The 24,178-nt window shown below is 38.6% G+C and overlaps 1 protein-coding gene across 1 annotated transcript in view; it reads left to right on the top strand.

Annotated features, from left to right (window-relative positions):
• Nucleotides 1–24,178, top strand: part of mdga1 (MAM domain containing glycosylphosphatidylinositol anchor 1) — a gene marked incomplete at both ends in the record, with an annotated part of 286,007 nt that overhangs the window by 194,916 nt on the left and 66,913 nt on the right. Inside the window, 2 exons of the mRNA XM_079843317.1 lie at nt 16,647–16,913; nt 20,157–20,302. Of these exons, the coding sequence (XP_079699443.1) occupies nt 16,647–16,913; nt 20,157–20,302 (413 nt within the window). The remainder of the gene's footprint in view (nt 1–16,646; nt 16,914–20,156; nt 20,303–24,178) is intronic.

Raw genomic sequence — 24,178 nt, 5'->3', positions numbered from 1 at the left:
AGCCTTATAATCTACCATTTACAGTATTTAAAAAATAAGTTATTTTCAAGGTCATGTAATCAAAAAAACTGAAAGAAAAAGGCAGCTTGATCTTAGGAATAGACACATTATTGTGACACTGACAATCATAAATGAAATCTGTGAGATTCTGATACAGCAATAGGATGATTTTGTTAATTTCAAGAGGCATTTCATTTATTTGTAAAAAAAAAACTGTTAAACTGCCTTAAATCGTAGCTCAGATCAAAAACACTTATTGTCAAATTTAAAGAATAGGCTTTCTTGTCACTGTCAGTGCCCACATTTACATGTGGGACAGTGCTTGCAAACTGTCATGGTTTTATCCACCACTTTTTCAGCCGCCGTCGTCATATGTAGCACTAAATCCAAAATGATCCCACACGGAGCAAAGCAAGTGTTTTCAATTAATTGAAAAATTGAATTGAATGAACTGAACGCACGTAGACGCGCACCGTGAATGACAGTGCGGCCTTAAATGAGTGCGCACTGTGCGACTGTGAATGAATGCCTGTGCGGCCATGTGCATTTTACTTTCAGTTTAGAATTAGCGCCAATTCGGAGGCATGTTGCTTGAATGGTGGGTTCATTAGCCTATTATTCTTAATGAAAAACAACAACACAGTACAATGACAAACTCACTTAAAAAAACACTTTTACATTTTGTTTTTAAACCAAATCTTCCGCGATAATCTTGTCATTCAGCTTCTCACTCTCGTGATGAATGAAATGAATGACTCCTGCTGCTGGTCTGTGCTGCGACTCTCGTTCAGCTCACGCTGTATTAAGCAGACACATTCAGTTTTTATTTGTAGTGTCTGTTTTCTAACTGAACTAAATTATTTTATTACTATAAAAAAATCAAAATGATGGTGTGTGTCTGTGTGTGTGTGTGTGTGTGGGGGGGGGGGTGCCTTGGTGGGCAAGTGATGATACACTGTTAACACCGACTATCACAGCAAGCCTCCTCTAAAAACTCTTGCCATTTCTGCAGCACTCGTCACTCGCCTCTGTGCCAAATGATAAAAAACACGTTCCTGTGTAGAATATCCCGTCTTCTACTCAAAAAGCAATTTGGTTTGTTTATAAAGTCTCATGTTTACATGGGTTGACTTGTTGTTTTAGTCCTCCCCCTACATTGCACAGGACTAATACTATATGAAATGTTACATTGCCAAACGCTAGCAGTTTTAACCGTAAACACTCGTAAACAATAGAGTTAAAGGGTCAATGCGTACAGGTCCTCCAATGTGTTCATAGGAAGTCTCTCTTTAGCCTGTTTGTAAGATCACAGAAGGATGTTATTTGTCAGTCGACCAGGCCATTGGACACATCGCACGTTATTTCTCAATTGACAGTTTGGACAATTCCCCAGTGCATCTCAGACAACAGCACTCCTGTGCCTGCCTGAGAAAGGACATCGGCGGTAATGAAGTCTATCGTGAAATTGTCTCAATCGATGGCGGTGATTAGATTTGATTTGGTGCCGCACATTCTAATGTGATTTTAATCTTGATTGTAATGCGATCCACTGACTGAGGATAGATTGAGTCGCTGAACGCACAACCGAACGAGCCAAAGTGACACGAGTTATCCATTAAGACCCAATGGGCCATTATCAATGATTTTGATCCTCCTATTTTTAGATGCAGCTTTTCGGGCCATCCGGAGTGTTAATGCATTCACAGTTTTCATAATGCATTATGATGCCTGCTTGGAGCGTGTTTTGTAAGTGGCAGACTAAAAACCCTTGAATTCATTAGCGCTCTAGCTGCGAACCACACAAAAGACAGACAGGCTAAACCCTGAACCACTCAATGCGCATCAGCCCTTTTCACACGAGCCATTAGCGGAGCAAAGCACTCTGTGCTCTCATAATGGATCCTGTGTTTGTGTTGCTTCAAAATGCACCATGTGATTACAGGACGGTGCTGAATTTGAGTGTGTGCCGGTTCACTGCACAGGAGGAGTATCTGACCAAGAGCATCATATAATTCAAAGAGCTTTTTGGAACTGTGGCATAGTGGCTGGGAAAACCAGTTGCTGGTTCAGGCCATGAACCATTACCGTTGTCAAGTCAAGTCACCTTTATTTATATAGTGCTTTATACAATGCAGATTGTTTCAAAGCAGCTTCACAGTAATAAACAGGAAAATGGCAGAATCAATGAGGCAAACTTGATCAAATATGAAACGAATTCAAATTCTGCTATGAAGCAGCTCTTGTTTAGATGACCCAGGACTACAAAACCAGTAAAAAATAAATAAATTGAGATTTATACATCATCTGAAAGCTGAATAAATAAGCTTTCCATTGATGTATGGTTTATTAGGACAATATTTGGCTGAGATACATCTATTTTATAAAATCTGGAATCTGAGGGTGCAAAAAAATCTAAATATTGAGAAAATCGCCTTTAAAGTAGTCCAAATGAAGTCCTTAGCAATTCATGTTACTGATACCAATACATTTTTATATATTTACGGTAGGAAATGTACAAAATATCTTCATCTTTACTTAATATCCTAATGATTTTCGGCATAAAAGAAAAATGGATAATTTTGACCCATACAATATATTGTTGGCTATGGCCACAAATATACCCGTGAGACTTATGAATGGTTTTGTGGTCCAGGGTCACATATTAGGAGGATAGCGCTGCCTTTCTGCTAGTGAGTTTAAGGCAGTGTTTTGAATTTCTGTCGTGATTGTGAAAAATGTTGCCATTGTATTTTATTCATGCTGCATCGAGAATTGCCATAATAACTCACATCATCGTTCAGGGAGAAAACTGAACAATGTAATGTGTTTTTTCACCTTTTCTACATGTAAAGACACTAAGGGAAGCAGGTTGAGGGGGTGACAGCAAATCTATTAATAATGTCACTGATTAAACCCACTGCCTATCGCTCAAAATAATAAAAATTAACAGTTATTTCTGATTGGCTGAGAGCCGTGCGATATTCTCCAAGTAACAGCACTCTTTTACAGTTTGTATCACTCCATTTGCAGCATTTCTCACCGAGAGTGTTATGGCGGACAAGCAAACCTCCACAATTTTACAAATACTACTGTTATTGTGTCACGGAATGTGTTTTTTAGGCGAGAATGTAGTTATTTAGACCTCAAATATGTGACTCTAATTTAGTACCTGTTTTACAATTAGTTTAGACGCTTCACAGATATGAGCTCCAGGCCATCAGCAGCCGTTCATCGCTCATGTACCCGCAGAGAACAGCTTCATCTCGGCCAGTCCTTCGGGAATTTGCCGCTGGCTCTTATGTAGATAGTGGTTAAACATGAGATAATTCCTTTGGGGTATATCAAACGGGCAATCTTTGGTCTTATTAATCCATTACTTGTTCCAGAACAAACCGATTTGGGTTAAGGGGAAAATTAAGTTTGATATCTTTATATTTAGGCTTTTTATCTTAAATCCTGTAGGGCCTACTAGAGCGCTGCTTTTGTATGTTTGACTGAATTGTTTACTTGTGTTTATTTCCTATTGTCTTTTATAATGGCTTTTGTTGTTAATTTAAATATTATTGTTCAATAAATATTCTTTTATATAAATAATATGTCGTATTTGGTATTGAAATAGGGTCTGTTATAGCCTAGAAATCTAGACGCACCCTAGGGGCAGCAAATGTAATTTGCAGCCAGGGTCGTCTAGCAACTCTCCGTTGGCTTGCGAGTTTGAAAAAACAAACTCTGGTCAGGCCAATCACATCATGTATAGAGTTGGTGGGGATAGTTCACCCAAAAATGAAAATTAGCCCATGATTTACTCACCCTCAAGTCATCCTAGGTGTATATGACATTCTTCTTTCAGACGAATAAAAATAAAAATCTGTCTGTCAAATAACGTGCTCCACGCGGCTCTGGGGTGTTAATGAAGGCCTTCTGAAGCGAATTGATGCGTTTGTGTAAGAAAAATATCCATATTTAAAACTTTATCAAGTAAAGTTTCGGCCGACCGCCTTCCGTATTCAATTTATGGAAAAAGTGTTGAAAGTGCCTCTACCAATCAAAGGCTTACGTTACCAGTTACGCTCATCCGACGTCACGTACGCATCTTGAATTGCGAGAAGGCACTTTCAACGCGTTATCCACGGAAGGCGATCGGCTGAAACTTTACTTGATAAAGTTTTAAATATGGATATTTTTCTTACACCAACGCATCGTTTCGCTTCAGAAGGCCTTTATTAACCCCTCAGAGCCGCGTGGAGCACGTTATTCGACGGACAGGTGCATTTTTTATGGACTTCAAAAACAGAGCAAATATTACTGCTATTATAAAGCTTGGATTAGCCAGAACTTTTTAAATATAACTTTTTTTATTCGTCTGGAAGAAAAATGTCATATACACCTAGGATGACTTGAGGGTGAGTAAATCATGGGCTAATTTTCATTTTTGGGTGAACTGTCCCTTTAACATAATGACGGCAGAGTTGATACTTCCCTGCTAACGAAGAACGGCACTGAAGTCATTCTTAAAAAAGGAAGATGTGTTCAGAGTTTAATCTATCAACTAGCTCCACTGGTGGGAAAACGCATGTGACTCAGCCTCAACCCACTTGTGATTGTTTACACCACTGATAGTGCTCTGGTTGGTTGTAGCGCTATCCTATTGCGTGCTGAGGGAATTTGAAAGACAACCGTTTATCCCGCCCCTCGGATTGAGCCCTGCCAATGGTGAGTTCGCAGACCCAACTTGATGTGGGTCTGGCTTGTCAGGCTAGGTCTGTTAGTGATTGTAATTTCGACTTCAGTGACAGTTACATTATTACACCACTAGATGGTGGCAAAAACTGTCTTTATGAGTGACTGGTTGTAAACAAGGAAGTTGTTTTAGCGCTGTCTTAGGAAATCTTTTAAAAGGACGAAGATATCGCTTTCCTCAGCGGACATTGAAACTGATTTTTTATAATGGATATTATAGACATCGACCTGAAGAATGAATACTATATCAGATGCAGGTTATACACTTGTTTAGTCGATCTCTCTCTCTCATAATACTATGATACTCTACTCTATATAATACAATAAGCTTCAATGAAGCAACTCAACGTTCCTTCGTTAATAGTTCTAAAGTGACGTTTCAGAATTAGTAACAGAGACTTGGTCACAACTGTTAAAATGTCAACTTGAGATTTCAATCCGTGGCGGAAGTAATTCTGCACAAAAGAGTGTTTGTTTATTTACTCCCTTGTGCCGTCGAACAGTTGTATAAACGCAATATCACACTCGTAGCAGTGCGATATGGCTGTATATCAGCACCCTGTGATTACCTACGGCCGAATCACAGCTGTGCTGATATACAGCCATATCGCAACTGCTACTCGTGTGATATTGCTCATTAATCACATTGCTGAGTGTTTTTGAAAGTTTTGTATTTTGTTTGGTTTAACATTACTTTTGTGAGTATGACTCTCGCAGTTTGTCAGCTTGTGAATTAGCAGGACTTGCACGCAGAAACAACAAAACTGTTCACAAGCTTCTAGGGGTTTGATTTTGGTTGTTGTGTGTTGAAATAAATATATTAAAAAAACTGGGTCGGTGGCCATGGTCCATCCGGTGGTGTCGGATTTCATACATTTAAATGTTTCCAACGAAGAAATGGATCGACTTCTTTAAGCTTGTTGAACACATATTTTTACTTGGTCATTTCTATCGGCTGAAGCAGCACGAGTGCCCAGCGTGTTACACTGTTTTCATGGTAACCAGATGCATTGTGAATGGAATTGAATTATCATGCAATGCAATAAAATAGCTTCTCTTCCCTGAAAACGATGCGTTTTCAGTGAATATTTAATTTAAAGACAAAAACAATTAATTTCAGTATCAGTAGCACAGGGCCGATTGAGGTGCCTTCCCAGCATGCAACGCGGCGTTACGTAGCTTCACATACTCTATAAGCAGCTCTACAGAAGAAAATAGTGTCATTATTCAGCTCAAGTCAGTTCAGTGTTGATTCAATTCCGTTGAAATTTGTCAATTATGAAACTAATTTGATTCAGCTATAAAGCAGCTCTACAGAAGACAATAATGTCAGTATTCAGCTCAATTCATTTCAAGATTTGTTCTCATCTGATAGTGTCAGTGGAGTCAAATCGCTAATTTTATTTAATATTAAGTGTCTTTCAAACCCCAACTGAGCAATCCAAAGTCGATAGTGACAAAGAATCTAAACTCTATTAGGTGACCGAGATGAAAACAAAAAAACACGCTCGAGCATGGTGTGATTTACGAATACAGGCTGCATCACAAGTCAGATTGAGGATTTTATTATATTGTATATATAAACAAAGGTGCCTTAACTTGACTTGAATTTATTAATATTAATTAAACGCATGGCATTAAACCTAAAAAAGCATGCATATGTTGTTTGTGAATTGTAGTGCATTGGAAACAAAACGATGTAGCATTTTCCACTTAGAAATTGCTAGTAATAATTATAAAGAAACAAGTAACACATTGAATTAAACGTGATTTTTTTCAACATATTTATTTTCTTGTAAAACTCAACTCTACAAATCTTTGTTTTATTTACAACTTATTCACTACTAGTTACATTTGCATCCACAGTTGTGAATTTAACTTGAATTTAAATGTTTGCTAATAAAGCACGGTTTCCATTCCATGTGTTCAAAATAGCAAAATCATCTTTTTCTGGGAAACTAGCACAAAATATGACAAAATGGCAATCGTTGGTTATTTTTTCGTACATCATAAGTTACTTGCGTCGAAATGCAATAAACTGTCAATAATCCTAGCCTGTGTTCCCCTGTCTTGTGTGAGGACTTTTGTTATTTCCTGTCTTGTGCCATGTTTTGTAGTTCTTTGTAGTTTTTCAAAGAATCGGGATTGGACTCGGGCAGAAATCATGTTCATGGATGTGATGATTAACATTACTGTAGTATGAAGCAGAGCAGGAACGAGTGTTGTGGAGCTGAGCAAGGGCGCTGGAGCGATTGTTAATAAGATGAATGCAACACACGCCTCGCAAGCAGCAGGACTTTTATTATGGCATAGTCGCCTGCAGGACTTTTATTATGCCACAGTCGCCGGGGAAACTTCTGTTTTTCCGGTCATGAGTATGAGGTAACGCAGCTCTGTATATCATATTAGATACATCTGAGTGTGTTGAAAATTATGTTATGACGTTACTCTTGTACACTTGTTGCACACTGCAGTGAAAGTAAAGCGTTTCTGAAAAATAAAACCGGAAACCGAGGGTAACACAGATATGACGCAATTGTACCGGTTACTTGGTTAAAATAGAAATGTTCTCACGATTTATAAATAGTAGGAAACATTTGGGATATTGTAAGTACTTAACGGAACATAATATATAACACTGGCATAGTGTTTTTTGGATATTTTACTGAATTTTTTTTACATAGTGCACCTTTAAGCAATGGGGTATATATACACAAAGGGAAACAAGGTTAACAAGATAACAAAGTGGAGTGGCTAATAGGCAACACCTCAAGAAAATTAATCATAATGAAAAACTACAAAGAACTACAAAACATGGCACAAGACAGGAAATAACAAAAGTCCTCACACAAGACAGGGGAACACAGGCACCCATGACAGAAACACTATCATGTTATTGGATTTCTAGTGTTTGGGAACAAAATCGTGTTCTGGGAGGTAGTTATACCAAATCATTTTGATGACAGACTTTTGCTAAGGCATTTCAGAATGACCAAACCAACATTTTGAGATGCTTTAGCTAGTGTATGACAGACTTTGCTAGCAAACTCATTGCGATTTCTCTTCAGATGATTTTTATTGATTATATGCGGTTTTGTTATCATATTAACAGGGGTTGTTTCAGTATGTCTGTTTCCATCTGGCAGACAGCGTTTAGTTAGTAAACGAGTTTGTCTCAGGTGAGCGGAGCATGTCATTGCTGGGTCTGTGATCAATTACAATAAACGATGACAACAGCTTTTGTGATTTATACTGTTATTAAACAGAGCAGTCAATGAATCTGCACATCCCTTACAATCAGAGACAAAGTATAAATGTTGTGCATGTGACTTAAACACAATGTATACCCATCATATGTAACACAGAGCATGCTGTGAACAAATTGAAGAGTTCTTAGGAAGGATTTATGGCCTGAGAAAGCCCAGAATGCTGTGTTGCAGCTTAAATGAGTGATAGCTTCATTAAGAGCTCGTATGAATCACCCTCTCCCCCACGCATCTAGTCTATCCTCACATCCTCAGTCCCTTTGTTTCTATCTTCCGTCAATATCGCTGGTGTAACGGGCCCGGCTAATGCAGAGTATTGCAGGATGGAGGCAGTTTAGAGCCCACCGCTGTGCTTCATCCCACGGCAGGTCTGATTTATGAGCCAGGTGGCTCTGCCTGTCTCTCTGGAGCTGAAGACGGGGATGCTGTCGAACACCCCATCCTGTCTCTCTGTGGCAGGAGAGATAGACAGCTTCTGCAAGGAACTGAACTGAACTGCATTGATAGGCTAGCTGGGTGAATCTCACGAAACCTGTCAGGAACAATCTCCTTCTAATAGACCCTTTTCACAGACTGTGATGACGCGTTTGAACGGTCATCAATATCGTAAATCCTGCAACGTTTTTTGTGTTTTAATTATTATTATTTTTAATCTGTGTACATTTATAACACTCATACTTTGGATTTTTAGCCTGAGGTCATCATACTCAATTCTAGTCAGAATATGCGTCTGATGCTGCTCCGTTGGGCTGTGATTATGGGGCGTGTTTCAACCAAACCAGGAAAGACCTCAATTGGATAGACCTACAACCAATCAGAGCAACGGAGCGAGACATTGTTGTCAACAAAACTCAACTGCACGCACGCTAGTAGAAGATGAGTGTAAATGATCTTTGCCGGTGTGTAAAAGAATTTAAGGAAACACGGAGTACTTAAAGGGTTAGTTCCCCCAAAAATGAAAATTCTGTCATTAATTACTCACCCTCGTGTCGTTCGACACCCGTAAGACCTCTGTTCATCTTTGGAACACAAGTGAAGATATTTTAGTTGAAATCTGATGGCTCTGAAAGGCCTCCATTGGCACAATGCACGGTTCACTCTCAAGACCCATAAAAGGTACTAAAGACGTCGTTACATAGTCCATCTCACTACAGTGGTTCTAAAATAACTTTATGAATCGGCGAGAATAGTTTTTGTGCGCAAAAAAACCCAAAATAACGACTTATATAGTGATGACGATTTCAAAACACGGCCTCATGAAGCTTCGAAGTGTTATGAATCAGTGAGTCGAATGAGCAGTTTGGATCGCCAAATTTCAGCAGTTTGGCGGTTTGACACGCGATCCGAATCATGATTCGACTCACTGATTCATAACGCTTCGAAGCTTCATGAGGCCGTGTTTTGAAATCGTCATCACTATATAAGTCGTTATTTAGGGGGTTTTTTTCGCACAAAAACTATTCTCGCCGATTCATAAAGTTATTGTAAAACCACTGTAGTGAGATGGACTTTCTAACGATGTCTTTAGTACCTTTTAAGGGTCTTGAGAGTGTAAAGTGCCATTGTGCCAATGGAGGCCTTTCAGAGCCATCAGATTTCAACTAAAATATCTTCATTTGTGTTCCGAAGACGAACGGAGGTCTGACAGGTGTCGAACGACATGAGAGTAAGTAATTAATGACAGAATTTTCATTTTTGGGCGAACTAACCCTTTATCAACACGATCATCATTTTAGATAGATATAGTAAAGGTGAATGCATATACGAACAAGTTCTCCGTTTAGGATTAGAACGAATTCAACCCAAGCGCTCTGGTGACGTTGATGATTACGTTACTGTTGATCATCTGTCCGTCATCGTATAAAGCCCGCCCTGACAATTTGAAGCAAGTCCAGACCGAATTTCCCGAACTCAAATGTTGTGGGCGGGGCTAAATTCGGCTGGCATCCTGGCTATTGTATTGTATTACTTTTGCATCAAAGTTACCGCTGCTGTGAGGGTGTTTCTAATACAGCGTCTATGGGAGTGATGGTAAAAATTAACATCTTTTTCTCTTTTGACTGCCGTTATCAATCTCACTATATTTTTTTCCACTTTTTGAAAGTTGTGAAATCACTATTGTGGCGGTTTTCTTTTGCTATTTGAGCAAATGGGCACACACATTTTTTTTCAACTTATTCTCAACTATAATAATTAACCCAACTATGACGACTTCTGCTCTGAGAAACCCGGTAATGTGAAAAGGGTCTATTGTTAAAACAATTATACATTTCTTAAATTGTAAAGCATTTGTACATCATGGAAGTATTTGTTTGCTTGCATATTGATTTAAATAAAATATGAAAATATTACTATTTAAATATGGAGTATTCATATTTTAATTGATTTAAATATATTTTCAAATAATATATATATTTAAAACATTTCATTATTGTAAAATATTTATTATATATATTTTTTTACCGCAATTAATTTGTGACTAATGATAAAAAGCTCTGGATTCACAATGAAAAAAAAAAATTTGCTGATGATTTTACTGAATAATTGTAGTCATGAAATATCAATACTGTATCCCCCTTGTACTAACTTTCAGTCAATAACATTTTATACTTTGTTTTTTTTTTGTGTCTTTATTTTCTATTAATTTTATCTTCATGCTCACATTTATCAGTAGCTACGTTAACATGGACACATTTGGTTTCAATCAAAATTAATTCATTCCAATTGATGAATCCGAACATAGAGAATAGAGAAAGAATAAATTAAAATCAGAATTGATTTTTTGACATGCATGAGTATACAGAATTTCCCTGCTGTTTGCATATACTATTCTCCTAAGTTGCTTCTTTTCTTTGTTTTAAAGAGCAGACTTAATATTTATCTATTTTGGGTCCTAGTTAGGAGACAACGAGCATATGAACTGTGAACTGTGCAGTGCTGCTTATATTAATCAAACAGTAAAGACGTCCCTGCCCGCTCCCCAAAACAAGGATGAGAGTCTAAAACAAGAACTGATGGGACGTTGTCCTTCTCCACTTCCCAGACAATGAGTGGAAGGAACATTTTAGAATGACATGACATTCATTTATGACTTTTTATTCAACAACAACAACAGCTCGTTCCATGCATCATACGTTATTACGCCATTTCTGTGGCTTCCATTATGCACAGTACTTTCCAGTTTCAAGTGATGCAATTCAAATCAAATTTTTATAAGATTTAGCCATTTCATTCCGATTGACTTACATGTGACTTTTTTTATTCCGACTGTGCAACCAGTCCGATTACAATCCAATTATAGGGTCCATGTAAATACAGCTACTCTTGTCCTGAAGCCCATGATGTTTTGGCTACAGACGTTTGTCCTCTCACATGAAACGGATGATTATAGTTTGATTATGGGAGCTGTTGTGAAATTAAAAGAGTCTGGTGTAAACTTCATTATGAATATAGATCATTATGGAATAGAAGAGAGGAAATCACCTCTTTCTGTTGTTTAGAATAACGTTTTACACAAACTGCTTTGAAATGCAACACTGATGATCGCCCGGTCACATCAAGGGAATTTGCAATGCTATATACAGTATTATTCATGGAACCTTTTGTAATGTATTTCACAACTTCACTTGTCTTGTCTGTGTTTTTTTCTTGCTTTTTTTCCTGACCACGTTTATACAGTATGTTTTAAAGGGGTCCTATTATGCCCCTTTTTACAAAATGTAACCTAAGTCTCTGATGTCCCCAGAGTATGTATGTGAAGTCGTAGCTCAAAATACCCCACAGATAATTTCTATAGCAGTGGTTCTCAAACTTTTTATACCAAGTACCACCTCAGAAAATATTTGGCTCTCCAAGTACCACCATAATGACCAACATTAAAATACAGTAGCGTAGTAGGCCTAACTATTCAGCTACAGCTCTACACAGTTAAAAAACGAGGCCGTTTATTCCTAATAAGAATATTTATTGTTGTCAGCCACTTTAACATTGCAAATGCACAGTTTGTACATTAACACTGCACTGTACTTACATACAGGTAAATAAAATAATAAATAATGATTAAATTTAAATGTTTTGTAAAGTTAAATTAAAACTGTACTGTACTTAAATGTAAAAAAAAAATTACTCAAATAAAGATTACATTAAAATGAATGCGTTTTAACATTCATTTATTTAGTGATTCCTCTGAGTACCACTAGAGGCAGCCTGTACCACTTGTACTCGTACCACACTTTGAGAACCACTGTTCTATAGCATTTTAAAGGCCCACTGAAGTGCCTTGGAACGTGCAGCATTATTCAATGTGTTGACGTAATTTCCCCTCAAACGGCTCCAGCTGTTAGCAGCTCCTCCCCTTTTTTGAAACAGCCAATAGCGTTCCGTTATTACCACAGTTTGACTAGAGCCTTTCTGTTTTTTTAATGCCAGTTGAAATCCAGTTGAAATGTCCTCCGAATCTAACCGTTTATCATCATAATCTCCTCCATATCTCCTTGAAATACAGCATTTTGTGCAGCATTTAAATGGGTCCGATATGTTTTGTTGTCTGCGCCGACTCGCGCATATGATCCGCTCTGCGCTCTCGTGTCTCTAGTCAACGGCTCTGGTCTAGACTATGTGTGTACGCTGCTGCGGTGCGCGTGAAACTATCGTGAACCCAGACTTAATTCGCCTCAACTGAAAGCATATTTACACTGTCTGAATCGTTTCCTATCACATATATAGTGCGCTATGTGCCATTCACCATGTAGAAAATAGTAAATGCGTGAACAACTGACCGATTTCAGCCGCAGTTCAGGGTCTATTTATAATGCATGGGGCGAGACTTCAGATTCTAGAGCGCATTTGATTGGACAGAAGATTTGATGAGAAGGTGAAGTCTGCGATGATGTCATCAAAATCTGTGATTCGTTTTAACGGAAGTGAGAGACTGTAAGTTTTGAATGCTTATATCTCCTAAATGCAAATTTTGTCATTGTTTTGGAACACACCTGCTTATTGATAAGCTTAAGGCTAAGATAATCATACTAAAAGCTAAAAAACTTTATTTTGATTTCAGTGGGCCTTTAAAGGGATAGTTCACCCAAAAATGAAAAAGTCATTTATCAAGACATTTATCTGCTTACCCCCAGGCCATCCAAGGTGTAGGTGTCTTTGTTTCTTCAGTAGAACACAAATGGAGATTTTTAACTTTAACCGTTGCTGTGTGTCAATCATAGAATGCATGTCAATGGGGTCTAATTCTATTAGGGTAAAAAAAAACATCCACAGTCAACTTCAAATTAATCCATGCGGCTCGTGACGACACATTAATGTCTTAAGACACGAAACGATCCGGGAAAGAAGGTCAATGTACACGATCTAGTGTAGAGACCTCACTTCCTGTGTGTGAGGTCTCTACACTAGATCGTGTACATTGACCTTCTTTCCCGGAAGTGCTGCGCTTTCAGGGCTGTTGGACATGGTTTTGTATTTGAGGTAAAAAATTATATAAATACTGTTCGGTTTCTCCCAGAAACCGATCGTTTCGTGTCTTAAGACATTAATGTGTCATCACGAGCCGTATGGATTAATTTGAAGTTGTCTGTGCATGTTTTTTTTACCCTTATAGAATTAGACCCCATTGACATGCATTCTATGATTGACACACAGCAACGGTTGAAGTTAAAAATCTCCATTTGTGTTCTACTGAAGAAACAAAGACACCTACACCTTGGATGGCCTGGGGGTAAGCAGATAAATGTCAATTTTTCTTTTTTGGGTGAACTATCCCTTTAAAATTGTCAATTTTTGTGTCCCTTTAATGCAAATTAGTTGCTGCTCCCGGCCCCTTTTCTAGAAGAGGGCGGAGCTTCAAGAGCTCGTGTTAGCAGCTCAGGTTACCTCACGCAGACACGCACTGAAAATGTCCGAAACGGTTCAGCCTTTTATGTTCAAACCGGAGTCGGACAATGATGGAGAGAGTCAAGAAGAAGTGATAACATGTAGAATGCAACAGGACGTTTCTGAATGGTTAGTTAATGAATTTATGTAGCTGATGTAGAGTTAGGCTTACTAACTTCAAGTCATTGATTAGCATATTTTGTCATGATAATCTATAAATCGCTCGTGTGGGAACTTGTAAAATATGTTGCCATTTTGCTTTTATGACATGCTATTGCATTTACATTATAAAAATGTGACCAGCATTTCTGTAGTACTGGTAGTAACGTTACCGACTCCCGAGTATATTCGCGCAGCTGCGTTCAGTCGCTTCCTCGTTTATCTAAGCGCAGGGCTCCAGACTGTAGCCGAATATATACTAGTGTCTGTGAATATTAAATTGAAAAATACTTTTTAAATATTACTCCTGCATACATCTCTGTGAGAATGACACTCCCTCGCTGTCTTTGTAGTCTTTGTAGCCGTGTGTCACTATGAGGACACGAACGCATAAACCGTCACTTCATGAGAATTTACCGTTTCATTTGAGAAAACTGCTCAAACAGCAACATTACACACTAACTAAAGTTAAAAAAGTGAAATCATAATCAAGGATATATGTATAAATATCAGAAAATTGAGAAAAGAAGGTCCAACTAAATATCATATGAGCTGTTTTATTCATTTCATTATGTATAAAAAAAGTCTGGTAAAAGTCTGTTCAAAAATTATCAGACTTCCTATTAGGACTCTTTCTATTATAAGTGACCAGCAAACACTGAGGTTGTCCTGCAGGATTCTACAAGATCCGTCACATGTCCTTTTTTCTGTTTTTGAGTGGCTCCCCTCTGGGCGATGTCTTCGTTGTCCGGGCTGTAGGACACAAAGGAGGAGGGCAACCTTTGTTCCAAAATCGGTGCAGCTTTTAAATTTACAGCCGTCTTTAAGCACCATCAAGTTCACCATGCAGTGATTTTTTAATTGCATATATATTAACGTATTTGTTCCTTTTACATATGTTTGGACTTGTTTTAATATATTTGCACTTGTGCACACTGTTATATGTTTATTGTATGATTATTTTATGATAGCGATTGTGTGTTACTCTACGTGGCCTTGTTAATTGCCCCTTGGGGATGAATAAAGTATTGAAATGAAAAAAAAAATGAAATGAAATGTATAATGAATATGCACATTGTATAAGTTCATGCATTCCATGAGACTTGAACCCATGGCACTGGAGTTGCTATCGCCATTGCTCTACTGTATTTTCTATTCATTTTCTATGAAGTTTGCATAACTTAACACAATTTGGTACATGCCTAGAACTTTTTTAGAAATCAATATTAAAATTGTAAAATCAGTATTATAATATATGCAATAATGTGGGGTGTAGCCAAATACTATGCTTTTTTGTTGACAACAAAAAATGATTTAATAATTAAAAATAGTTGTTTTTTAAACTACACAAAGAACTGTGCCACTTATGGAGTGCTTTGGCTGGTGTACCAGTTCTCTCCCATGCTGTTTGTTTTCGTTGTCTCAAATCCAAAGCTCAAACCACAGAACCTTGAGGGAATTTTAAATGGGTTGTATTGTGATCATCTTGGCAGTGTTGAATCGGTGTGAACACGAGTCAGTGAAATCAGATTTGACCCTGTTTGCTTCCTTAATCCACAAACCTGGTCGTACTGTGTCTTTTTGTCATGAGACAAACAATGAAAAAGGTTTGTCTTTGTTTAATCTTTGTTTATTGTTTAATTTTTCATCACCACGTGATAACTTGCTCTGCCTCAGGCACGACTTTCCTTTTTTCGTCGCCTAGTTGACGTGATAACCCAATTCACTTCTGTAATCTAACATATGTGAAACAGGAAAGATATTTTATCAATCAGGAAATTGGTTGGATCTTGGGAAATGTGGATGATAATCATTTTGGGAAAGGTGTATGTTTGATGTCAGGATTCTCTATTGGAGATAACCTTCTGTACAACCAAAGAGTTTGTAAATCAGTCTGAAGCTAATACGTTTTTTTTGTTGTTGTTGTCATTGGAATCATTGAATTGAAGTTCATAGAGTTAATTACACCCTGGTGCTTTGTCACAGTCTCCACACATTATTAGTTACAGTAATGCACTGTTGATGTATGCCCGAGGTGCTGTGATGCTAATTTGCAGTCACTTCACTCCATACATGCAGAGTGTCTAACCAGACCCTGGTAGACTGCAATTAGTCACTAGCTCTAGAACACTATATAGATTGATTCCGTGCAATTAGCTGAGACAATGTGGACCCCTTCTTATTGATTCGGGTTGTAGCTTGCAATCTGTCATCTGAACGTCGTCGGCATGTGCGATGGATTCATGCGATGTGTCCTAAGTGCTTGGGTGCCATTTATGTGGGCCTTCGTTTCCAGTAAAAATCTCGAGTGGTCAGTTCAATTACTGTTCTTTTCCTTAAATTGATTTTCATCCTGCTAGTGAAGAAAAAAGAAGGCTATTTGAGAACCTCCCTTTGAAGAAATAAAGAGCGTTTTACCAAAGTGAACATCTTTAAAATTGTAATAGAAGTCTTTCTTCTAGTAGACCAAAACGGGTGCAATTGATGCGAAATAACTGCAAAACTATAATTGTGCACAGAGTATGCAGGGGAAAAAATGTAGATATAAAAGGAAAAAAGAAACAAACAGATGAATAATATTCTTTCTTTTTCCACCAGACCCTCCTGTTGTGGATCCAGTCCTGCTGGATGTCCGTTCTCAAACGTCCGCTACAGTCAATCTCCGATGTGTGGTTCTCAAGTCCAATCCAAACCGAATAGCCAGCGCCCGCTGGTACCGTAATGGAATGCCTATCCGAACCCCTCCGGTGGACCCTCAAAGCGTCCCTCAACTTCGGTTCAAACTAGACACTTCAAATAACGGCACTTACGAGTGCAGAGTGAGCAATGGAGTCGGTTCCTCAACCTGCACCTTCAATGTGTCCGGTGAGTTGTAAAAGATGTATGGACGTTTCTTTATGGGGGTTTCAGGACTGTTTACATGTGCTGTATCTTAAGGAAAAAACATTAAATTAAAATATAGATGAGCATTGAATGATGAGGAGAATTGATCATCATGCTTTCCTGTAGCCTTGGGTCTTGATTTAGGAGAGTTATCAAATTTTGTCAAGAAGCAGAAGTTAGACTTTGTTTGTGTGTGTGCACGAGCAGTTTGGCCAAGTTGGTCCACTAACTCTAACCTAGTTAAAAGATAGTTCACCCAAAATGACAATTCTGTCACCCTCACCCTCATGTCACTCCAAACCAGTAAGACTTTCATTCATCTTCAGAACACAAATTAAGATCTTTTTGATGAAATCTGAGAGCTTTCAGTCCCTCCATAGACAGTTACGCAACTACTACTTTGTCACTTTAAAACGTTAATAAAGAGATCATAAAACTGATCCATATGAATTGAGCGGTTTAGTAAAAACATTCTGAAGAGAATGCAGCACGTTTGATATTCCGCAAGAACCTATGAAATTCATTCTTGAGTTACGCAGCACGTTTGATATTCCGCAAGAACCAATGAGGTTAATTCTCGTGATACGCAGCACGTTTGAGCTTCAGCAAGAACCAATGAGGTTCATTCTCGTGATACGCAGCACGTTTGAGCTTCAGAAATGAACCAATGAGGTTCATTCTCATGTTACGCAGTACGTTTGATCTTCCGCAAGAACCAATGAGGTTCATTCTCGTGATACGCAGCACGTTTGAGCTTCAGAAATGAACCAATGAGGTTAATTCTCGTGATACGCATCACGTTTGAGCTTCAGCAAGAACCAATGAGGTTAATTCTCGTGATATGCAGCACGTTTGAGCTTCAGCAAGAACCAATGAGGTTCATTCTCGTGATACGCAGCACGTTTGAGCTTCAGAAATGAACCAATGAGGTTAATTCTCGTGATATGCAGCACGTTTGAGCTTCAGAAATGAACCAATGAGGTTAATTCTCGTGATACGCATCACGTTTGAGCTTCAGCAAGAACCAATGAGGTTCATTCTCGTGATACGCAGCACGTTTGAGCTTCCGCAAGAACCAATGAGGTTCATTCTCATGTTACGCAGTACGTTTGATCTTCCGCAAGAACCAATGAGGTTCATTCTCGTGATACGCAGCACGTTTGAGCTTCAGAAAGAACCAATGAGGTTCATTCTCATGATACGCAGCACGTTTGAGCTTCAGAAAGAACCAATGAGGTTCATTCTCGTGTTATGCAGCACGTTTGATCTTCCGCAAGAACCAATGAGGTTCATTCTCATGTTACGCAGTACGTTTGATCTTCCGCAAGAACCAATGAGGTTCATTCTCGTGATATGCAGCGCGTTTGAGCTTCAGAAAGAACCAATGAGGTTCATTCTCGTGATACGCAGCACGTTTGAGCTTCAGAAAGAACCAATGAGGTTCATTCTCGTGATACGCAGCACGTTTGAGCTTCAGAAAGAACCAATGAGGTTCATTCTCATGTAATGCAGCACGTTTGAGCTTCAGAAAGAACCAATGAGGTTCATTCTCGTGTTACGCAGCACGTTTGAGCTTCAGCAAGAACCAATGAGGTTCATTATCAATGACTACCAATGAGGTTTTTTAACACATCAAGCAGGTTCGGTTTAGCTGTTGATGTTCGCTGATCAATGTTTATATGTGAATAACAGCCTGAATTAAATATATTCATATAAAGCAATCAAATCTCTTCAGAAAATTCATATGGAATTATATTATTTATCCGCTCGATTCATATGGATTCGTTTTATGATCTCTTTATGAACTTTTTAAAGTATTAAAGTGGTAGTTGCATAGCTGTCAATGGTGGGACAGAAATCTCTCAGATTTCATTAAAAAGATCTTCATTTGTGTTGAACAGGTGAACAAAAGTCTTACGGTTTTGGAACGACATGAGGGTGAGTAATTAATGAGAGATTTTGAATTTTTGGGTTAACTATCCCTTTAACTAAGATGATTCTAGCACTGGCACTAGCATTGCCTACTGTCAAGGGTTTGAATCACAAAGAAAGCAAGAACCTTCCTTTGGATAAATAGGTCTGCCAAATGCATTAGTGGAAAGTAAATGATTCACTGATCTGACTCCGAAGAACAATTTCTTCATGAATCACACATCACTACAACCATAGTGTCCATAGATGGCCAGCTTTGGCCAACTAAACCATATAAAATCAAACTGGTTTAAACTGGATCTTTCATCTGGGATTAAATGATTGGTTCTGCTTGCTTTCTTAAGAAATTAATAGCATTCAAATAATTAATTTGCATATTTTATGTTAAAAAAAACAAACATCCGTCACTCACTCGCTTTGCCAGCTACTACGCTAGTTGAGAAATCAACCAAGAAAGGCCAGACGGTGATGTGGCACTATTCAGTCCACTTTCAAAAGGCCCAGGTGTTTCTGTTCTCTCTGTGGGGGAAAGAAAATTGGCTGCTGTCTTGCAGACTCGAAAGGTTTTTCCTGCTGCAGTAGGGCCTTATCTTTAGCCTCGCCAACACATCATGACAGTTGAGTGGTGCTAATGCTATCAGCTTGTTCTATCTTCACACTCTAATATGACTGCTGTTATAGGCCTAGCTTCAATGCAACATGCAGATTTGGTAATATTGTAGAAGGAATTGTGTTACACTTTAGTTTAGGATCCAATGATAATTTATTAGGATTAGGAGTTCTCATATTAATTTATTATGGTTTTACACTAATAATAATTTTAGTAACTATGGTATTTCGGTTACTAAATGAAGGTTACCATGATAATACCATGAAAAGTGCATTGTTTCCATACAAAAAGGACTGCGAATGTGGCAGCACCAGATAAAATTGGACAAATAAAGATTTTAAACAAGTTTTAAATACCCAGTATTGCAATGACCATAGATGCACATGGATTACACAGTTCTGAAATGCATGTCCTTCATTGATGCTCTCTTTTTGATTAATGGTTCTCACTCGGTGGGTCGTGACTCAATAATGTGTTGCAGCTTTTTTCTGAAATAAATACATGCAATTAACCATGTGTATTTTCAAATGGCAAACAATATCACCAAATTACATTCAATGTAAAAGCCATCTCATGAAGCAAAGCCACTGATATTTCAATTGACAGTAAGATGGGAGAAATGTATCCTTTTAAAGTATTTGACTAATTAGTCATGCTCTGTTTTGGTTTGATTGTTCTTTTAGCTCAGCCGTATAACGCAGAGTTTTACTACGACACTCCAAACCCCATTCGCACCTTGAAGAACAATTATTCCTACATCTTACAGTGGACACAGAAAGAGCCCGGCGCTGTGGACAAAATCATCGGCTACTGGATCAGTCTCCAACAGGTAAAGCAAACACAAACACTGGAAGCTTAATATTTACTGCTTCTTTTCTTTCTCTCTCTCTGTGTTGACTCGGTGGGAGGTGGATGAGAAGAATAAGTGTGTTTGTAATAGGAGTCAGGGGAATAGTATGCTCTATGTAGGGAGCAGACAGCGGATCGATCACTGCTTGTACTGCATTAAAGAGACTCTCAGAACCCCACCGGCCCGATACAAGAACACACAAGCAGCCTGATTGGGTCTGTATTTCATCCCTGCTGGGAATAAAAAAAAAAAAACCATACACCCTATGGTGGTCAAGCAGGTCCTCACCGGTTTGTAGTCTATCTGATAAACAACCAACTTGGATTAAAATACAGAGTTGTTAGAGGCCATTGTGAGGTTATGTTTCTGCTCTAACTGTGTCATTGATGTAGTAAATTGGCCTTTAGGGTTAACCATGCAGGCCGCTTTGGACAAAATCTTGGTGTAAGCACAAATAAATTGCGAATTGAAGTTGCATATTTATAGCATGCGTGAACCTATTGTTTAGTAGCTTGAGTTCACCTCAACAGAGCTGAATCTGTCCTCATTGTGTCCATCGGACTCGACTTTGCCAGATGGGATTGGATGCTCACTTATAGCTCATTTTATTTCACACCCATGCGGCAATAATTCACATGGTTCTTGCCTTTTGACCTTTTTGAGGGGGCATGAATATCTGCTTTGTACAGTATGTACATGGTTTAGTGGAGCATTGTCCAAAATACAGAGTCTGGATAATTTGCTAAAAACTTTTATTCTACATTTTGTTTCAGAAAATATCATTATCTTAGTGCAAGCAGCTAGTTAGCAAAAAGCTTAGCTGGAAAAATGCACAAATGTGTTTTAAATTGTATGACACATACAAGTGCTGTCATCGTAAATGTTTTTGTCATCCACAGAACTGTAAATGCACCAAGCCAAACTTATACAGATACGACACAAACATATTTAGCTGTGCATACTGTAGAAATTCCTTAATGACTATTTCTGCTTACTTTTCAAGTTAAAATATCCGTTAACAAGATTAATTAACTTGAGAAGCATAACTTGAAAATATGTTAAAGTCTGATTTCATAAACTGGCAGTTTTTTTTTTTGACTTGTTTTTGATCTTGTTTTTAACTTGTTAATATCTGAGAGTGCAGTGTAAAACAACACACCTGTGTTAAAGATGCATTGTCTGAAAACAAGCCATAATATCTTATGCAGTGTTACTTCTCAAGTAAATTGATCTTGTTTTAAGCATTTTTAGATATTTTAACTGGAAAACAAGTCAAAGCAGTTATGCTGCCTTTAAGATATAGTGCTTTCTTTTGGCCAAAAAGTAGCATCTCAAGGATCCTTCATACAGAACGCTTTCCCATAAAGCATTGCAACAAGCTGAGTGAAAGAAAAAATCTATCATTTAATACTGAATTTAATTGGAAAAAATACAAAACCAAATTTGTGTGTGTTCTATTTCAATGCTTTTTATCATAACTTGCTTACACAAATCATATTGCAGCTTACTTACAGTGTGTTCACATTTGTAATTTGCTTCTCCCCTTTCAAAAAAAGAAAATGATACATTCAGTCCTGGTTCACACTGTCATTTTTAACACTGAACCTAAAGATGCAAAAAAAAAAGGCTTTTATGACGTATATTTTGCTAAGGAACTTACCTCACATCCAAAACAATGCTGTGTGCTGGACTGAACGTGCTCATTGTATGTGCGTAGCCTGGTATTTTCTACCAGCTGAGAACTCACAAAGAGCTTATAAAATGTGTAAAGGAGTCAAAACAGTGGCAGGAAATTCTCCATTACACACACATGAAGATCTGCTGCAAGAAGACTGTGCCCTATCACAGGCATTCTCAACCCTGGTCTTTGAGGCTCACGCTACGTCCCAATTCGCATACCATCCGTACTAAATAGTATTCAAAAAAATAATTAGTATGTCCCAAATCGTAGTATGTTGAAAAGAGTATTCCAAAGATTCCCGGATGGTTTACTATTTCCGGTCAGTATTCGAAGTGCAGATCGATGCGCACTCTAACGGCTGATATTGCCCACAGCCCATTGTGAGATGGACGAGGATTCGATTAGAACTACAAACATGACAGTTATGCGAGTCCGACGGTTAAGTAGAGAGGGTTAGATAAAGGGGTTTGAGTGAGCAATTATCAGTATTTAACCTGACGAAAAGATATTTATTCAATATTATCCACATTATATTTCACCTGCAGCAGCATTATGAACTTCCATTAACTTTTAAATGCATCATTATATTTAAACTGCAAACACATGAGAGGAGTCTCTGCATTAAAAACCCACGCATGGCAGATCAACGTGCGTCTACATTTCTCTCCGATACGGTAGGAAATTAAATTGAATGTGGAGGATTTGAACTGTGACGATGATTGACAGGGCAGTTTAAAGAGTGACGTAACTAAGCAACAGAGCCCGTTATAGATGACGAAGTAGTATGTCCCAAAGCTTGCATACTCTTCTGCTACACACTGATTTCTTCACAAAAAGAGTACATACTTTTAGGTCGTAGTATAAGTAGGTGAATTGGGACGCAGCACCACTGTCCTGCAGAGTTTAGCTCCAACCCTAATTAAAAACACCTGAAACCTGCTAATTAAGGTCTTAATTAAAAAAAAAAAGCTACAGGCAGGTGAGTTTTATCAAGGTTGGAGCTAAACTCTGGGCCTCGAGGACCATGGTTGTGAACCCCTGCCCTGTCATACACCCAACACAATGCAACGCAAGTGTTTTTAGCTAGTTTCAGCTCGACGCAGTTGTCCTTTTCACATCCTGCGCCACGTTGTTTAAATAGCAAATGCACTCGCGCCCATCTCTACGCCCATGGGCGTGCTGGCCTGAAAACGAGGTGTGTTCAGACGCATTGTTGAAGCGTTGCTATTCATTGGAACTGAAATCGACTGCACCATTGACATTATATATGGACAGTGCAGTATTTTTTGTGTCATTTAAAGGGCGTGTTAGTAATATGGCACTATAGGCGAGTGCACAACCTGCATACACTCTGCTTATTACACACACAGGGATGCGCAGCAGCACACAAACGTTTTTAAATATGACAAATAAAAGGATTCCTCTCTGGAGAAGCGTTCAGTCTTTCTGCGCACAAATTCCACCATGTAAATAGCAATCCGCCCATGGTGCAAGCGCAACTGGCTTTTAAAGGGAATGGGAGATGAGACTCTGATTGGTTTATTGCACGTTACACCCAAAACACACCCATTACTCCTTAAGAGACTAGGGACGACCCTTTTAAACCATGAGTCGAACGCGCGCCGACCATATTTTCTGTCGTTAAACTAGCAAAAGTGGATTCAGACTTGCTAAGTACACTTACGCCGTGCGCTTTAGACCATACGCTCAGATCCTTAAAATAGGGCCCTATGTTGCTTACATCTGTACTGACCTGGAGATGGGCAAAGTAGCTCCTCCGATGAGAAGAACCAGGTATTCATTTAGGTGTCTTAGGTCCGTGTTGCGTTCATATTTCAGTCAAACCTCACCAAAATTTGTTTGGAAGTGAAAGGGTGGGTCTTGGTCCACTTGTTTGGTGCGCACCAGCTTTCACACTGCCACCGTCTCTAATGTTGATTAAATAAACGATATCTTTGAAGCATTCACAGGGATTCCCTGCACCCTCTGTGTGTTCCGGTTTAAATCTGGCAGCAGCGGCGGTGGTCGAGCGGGAGCGTGCTGTCAGTGCATAGATGCTCCCTCACTACGGAAACCGCTTCATCAGATTTTTTGATTCCGACGTCCTAATCATCTATTCATAGAAACCTAGCCCAGAGGGGGGTGGCAGGAACGGAAGAGCATCGATGAATTAT

The sequence above is a fragment of the Gobio gobio genome (assembly GCF_949357685.1).
Source record: "Gobio gobio genome assembly, chromosome: 18".
Taxonomy (NCBI): domain Eukaryota; kingdom Metazoa; phylum Chordata; class Actinopteri; order Cypriniformes; family Gobionidae; genus Gobio; species Gobio gobio.
Note: the sequence above shows the minus strand (reverse complement) of the source record. Positions and strands in the feature narration are given on the sequence as shown.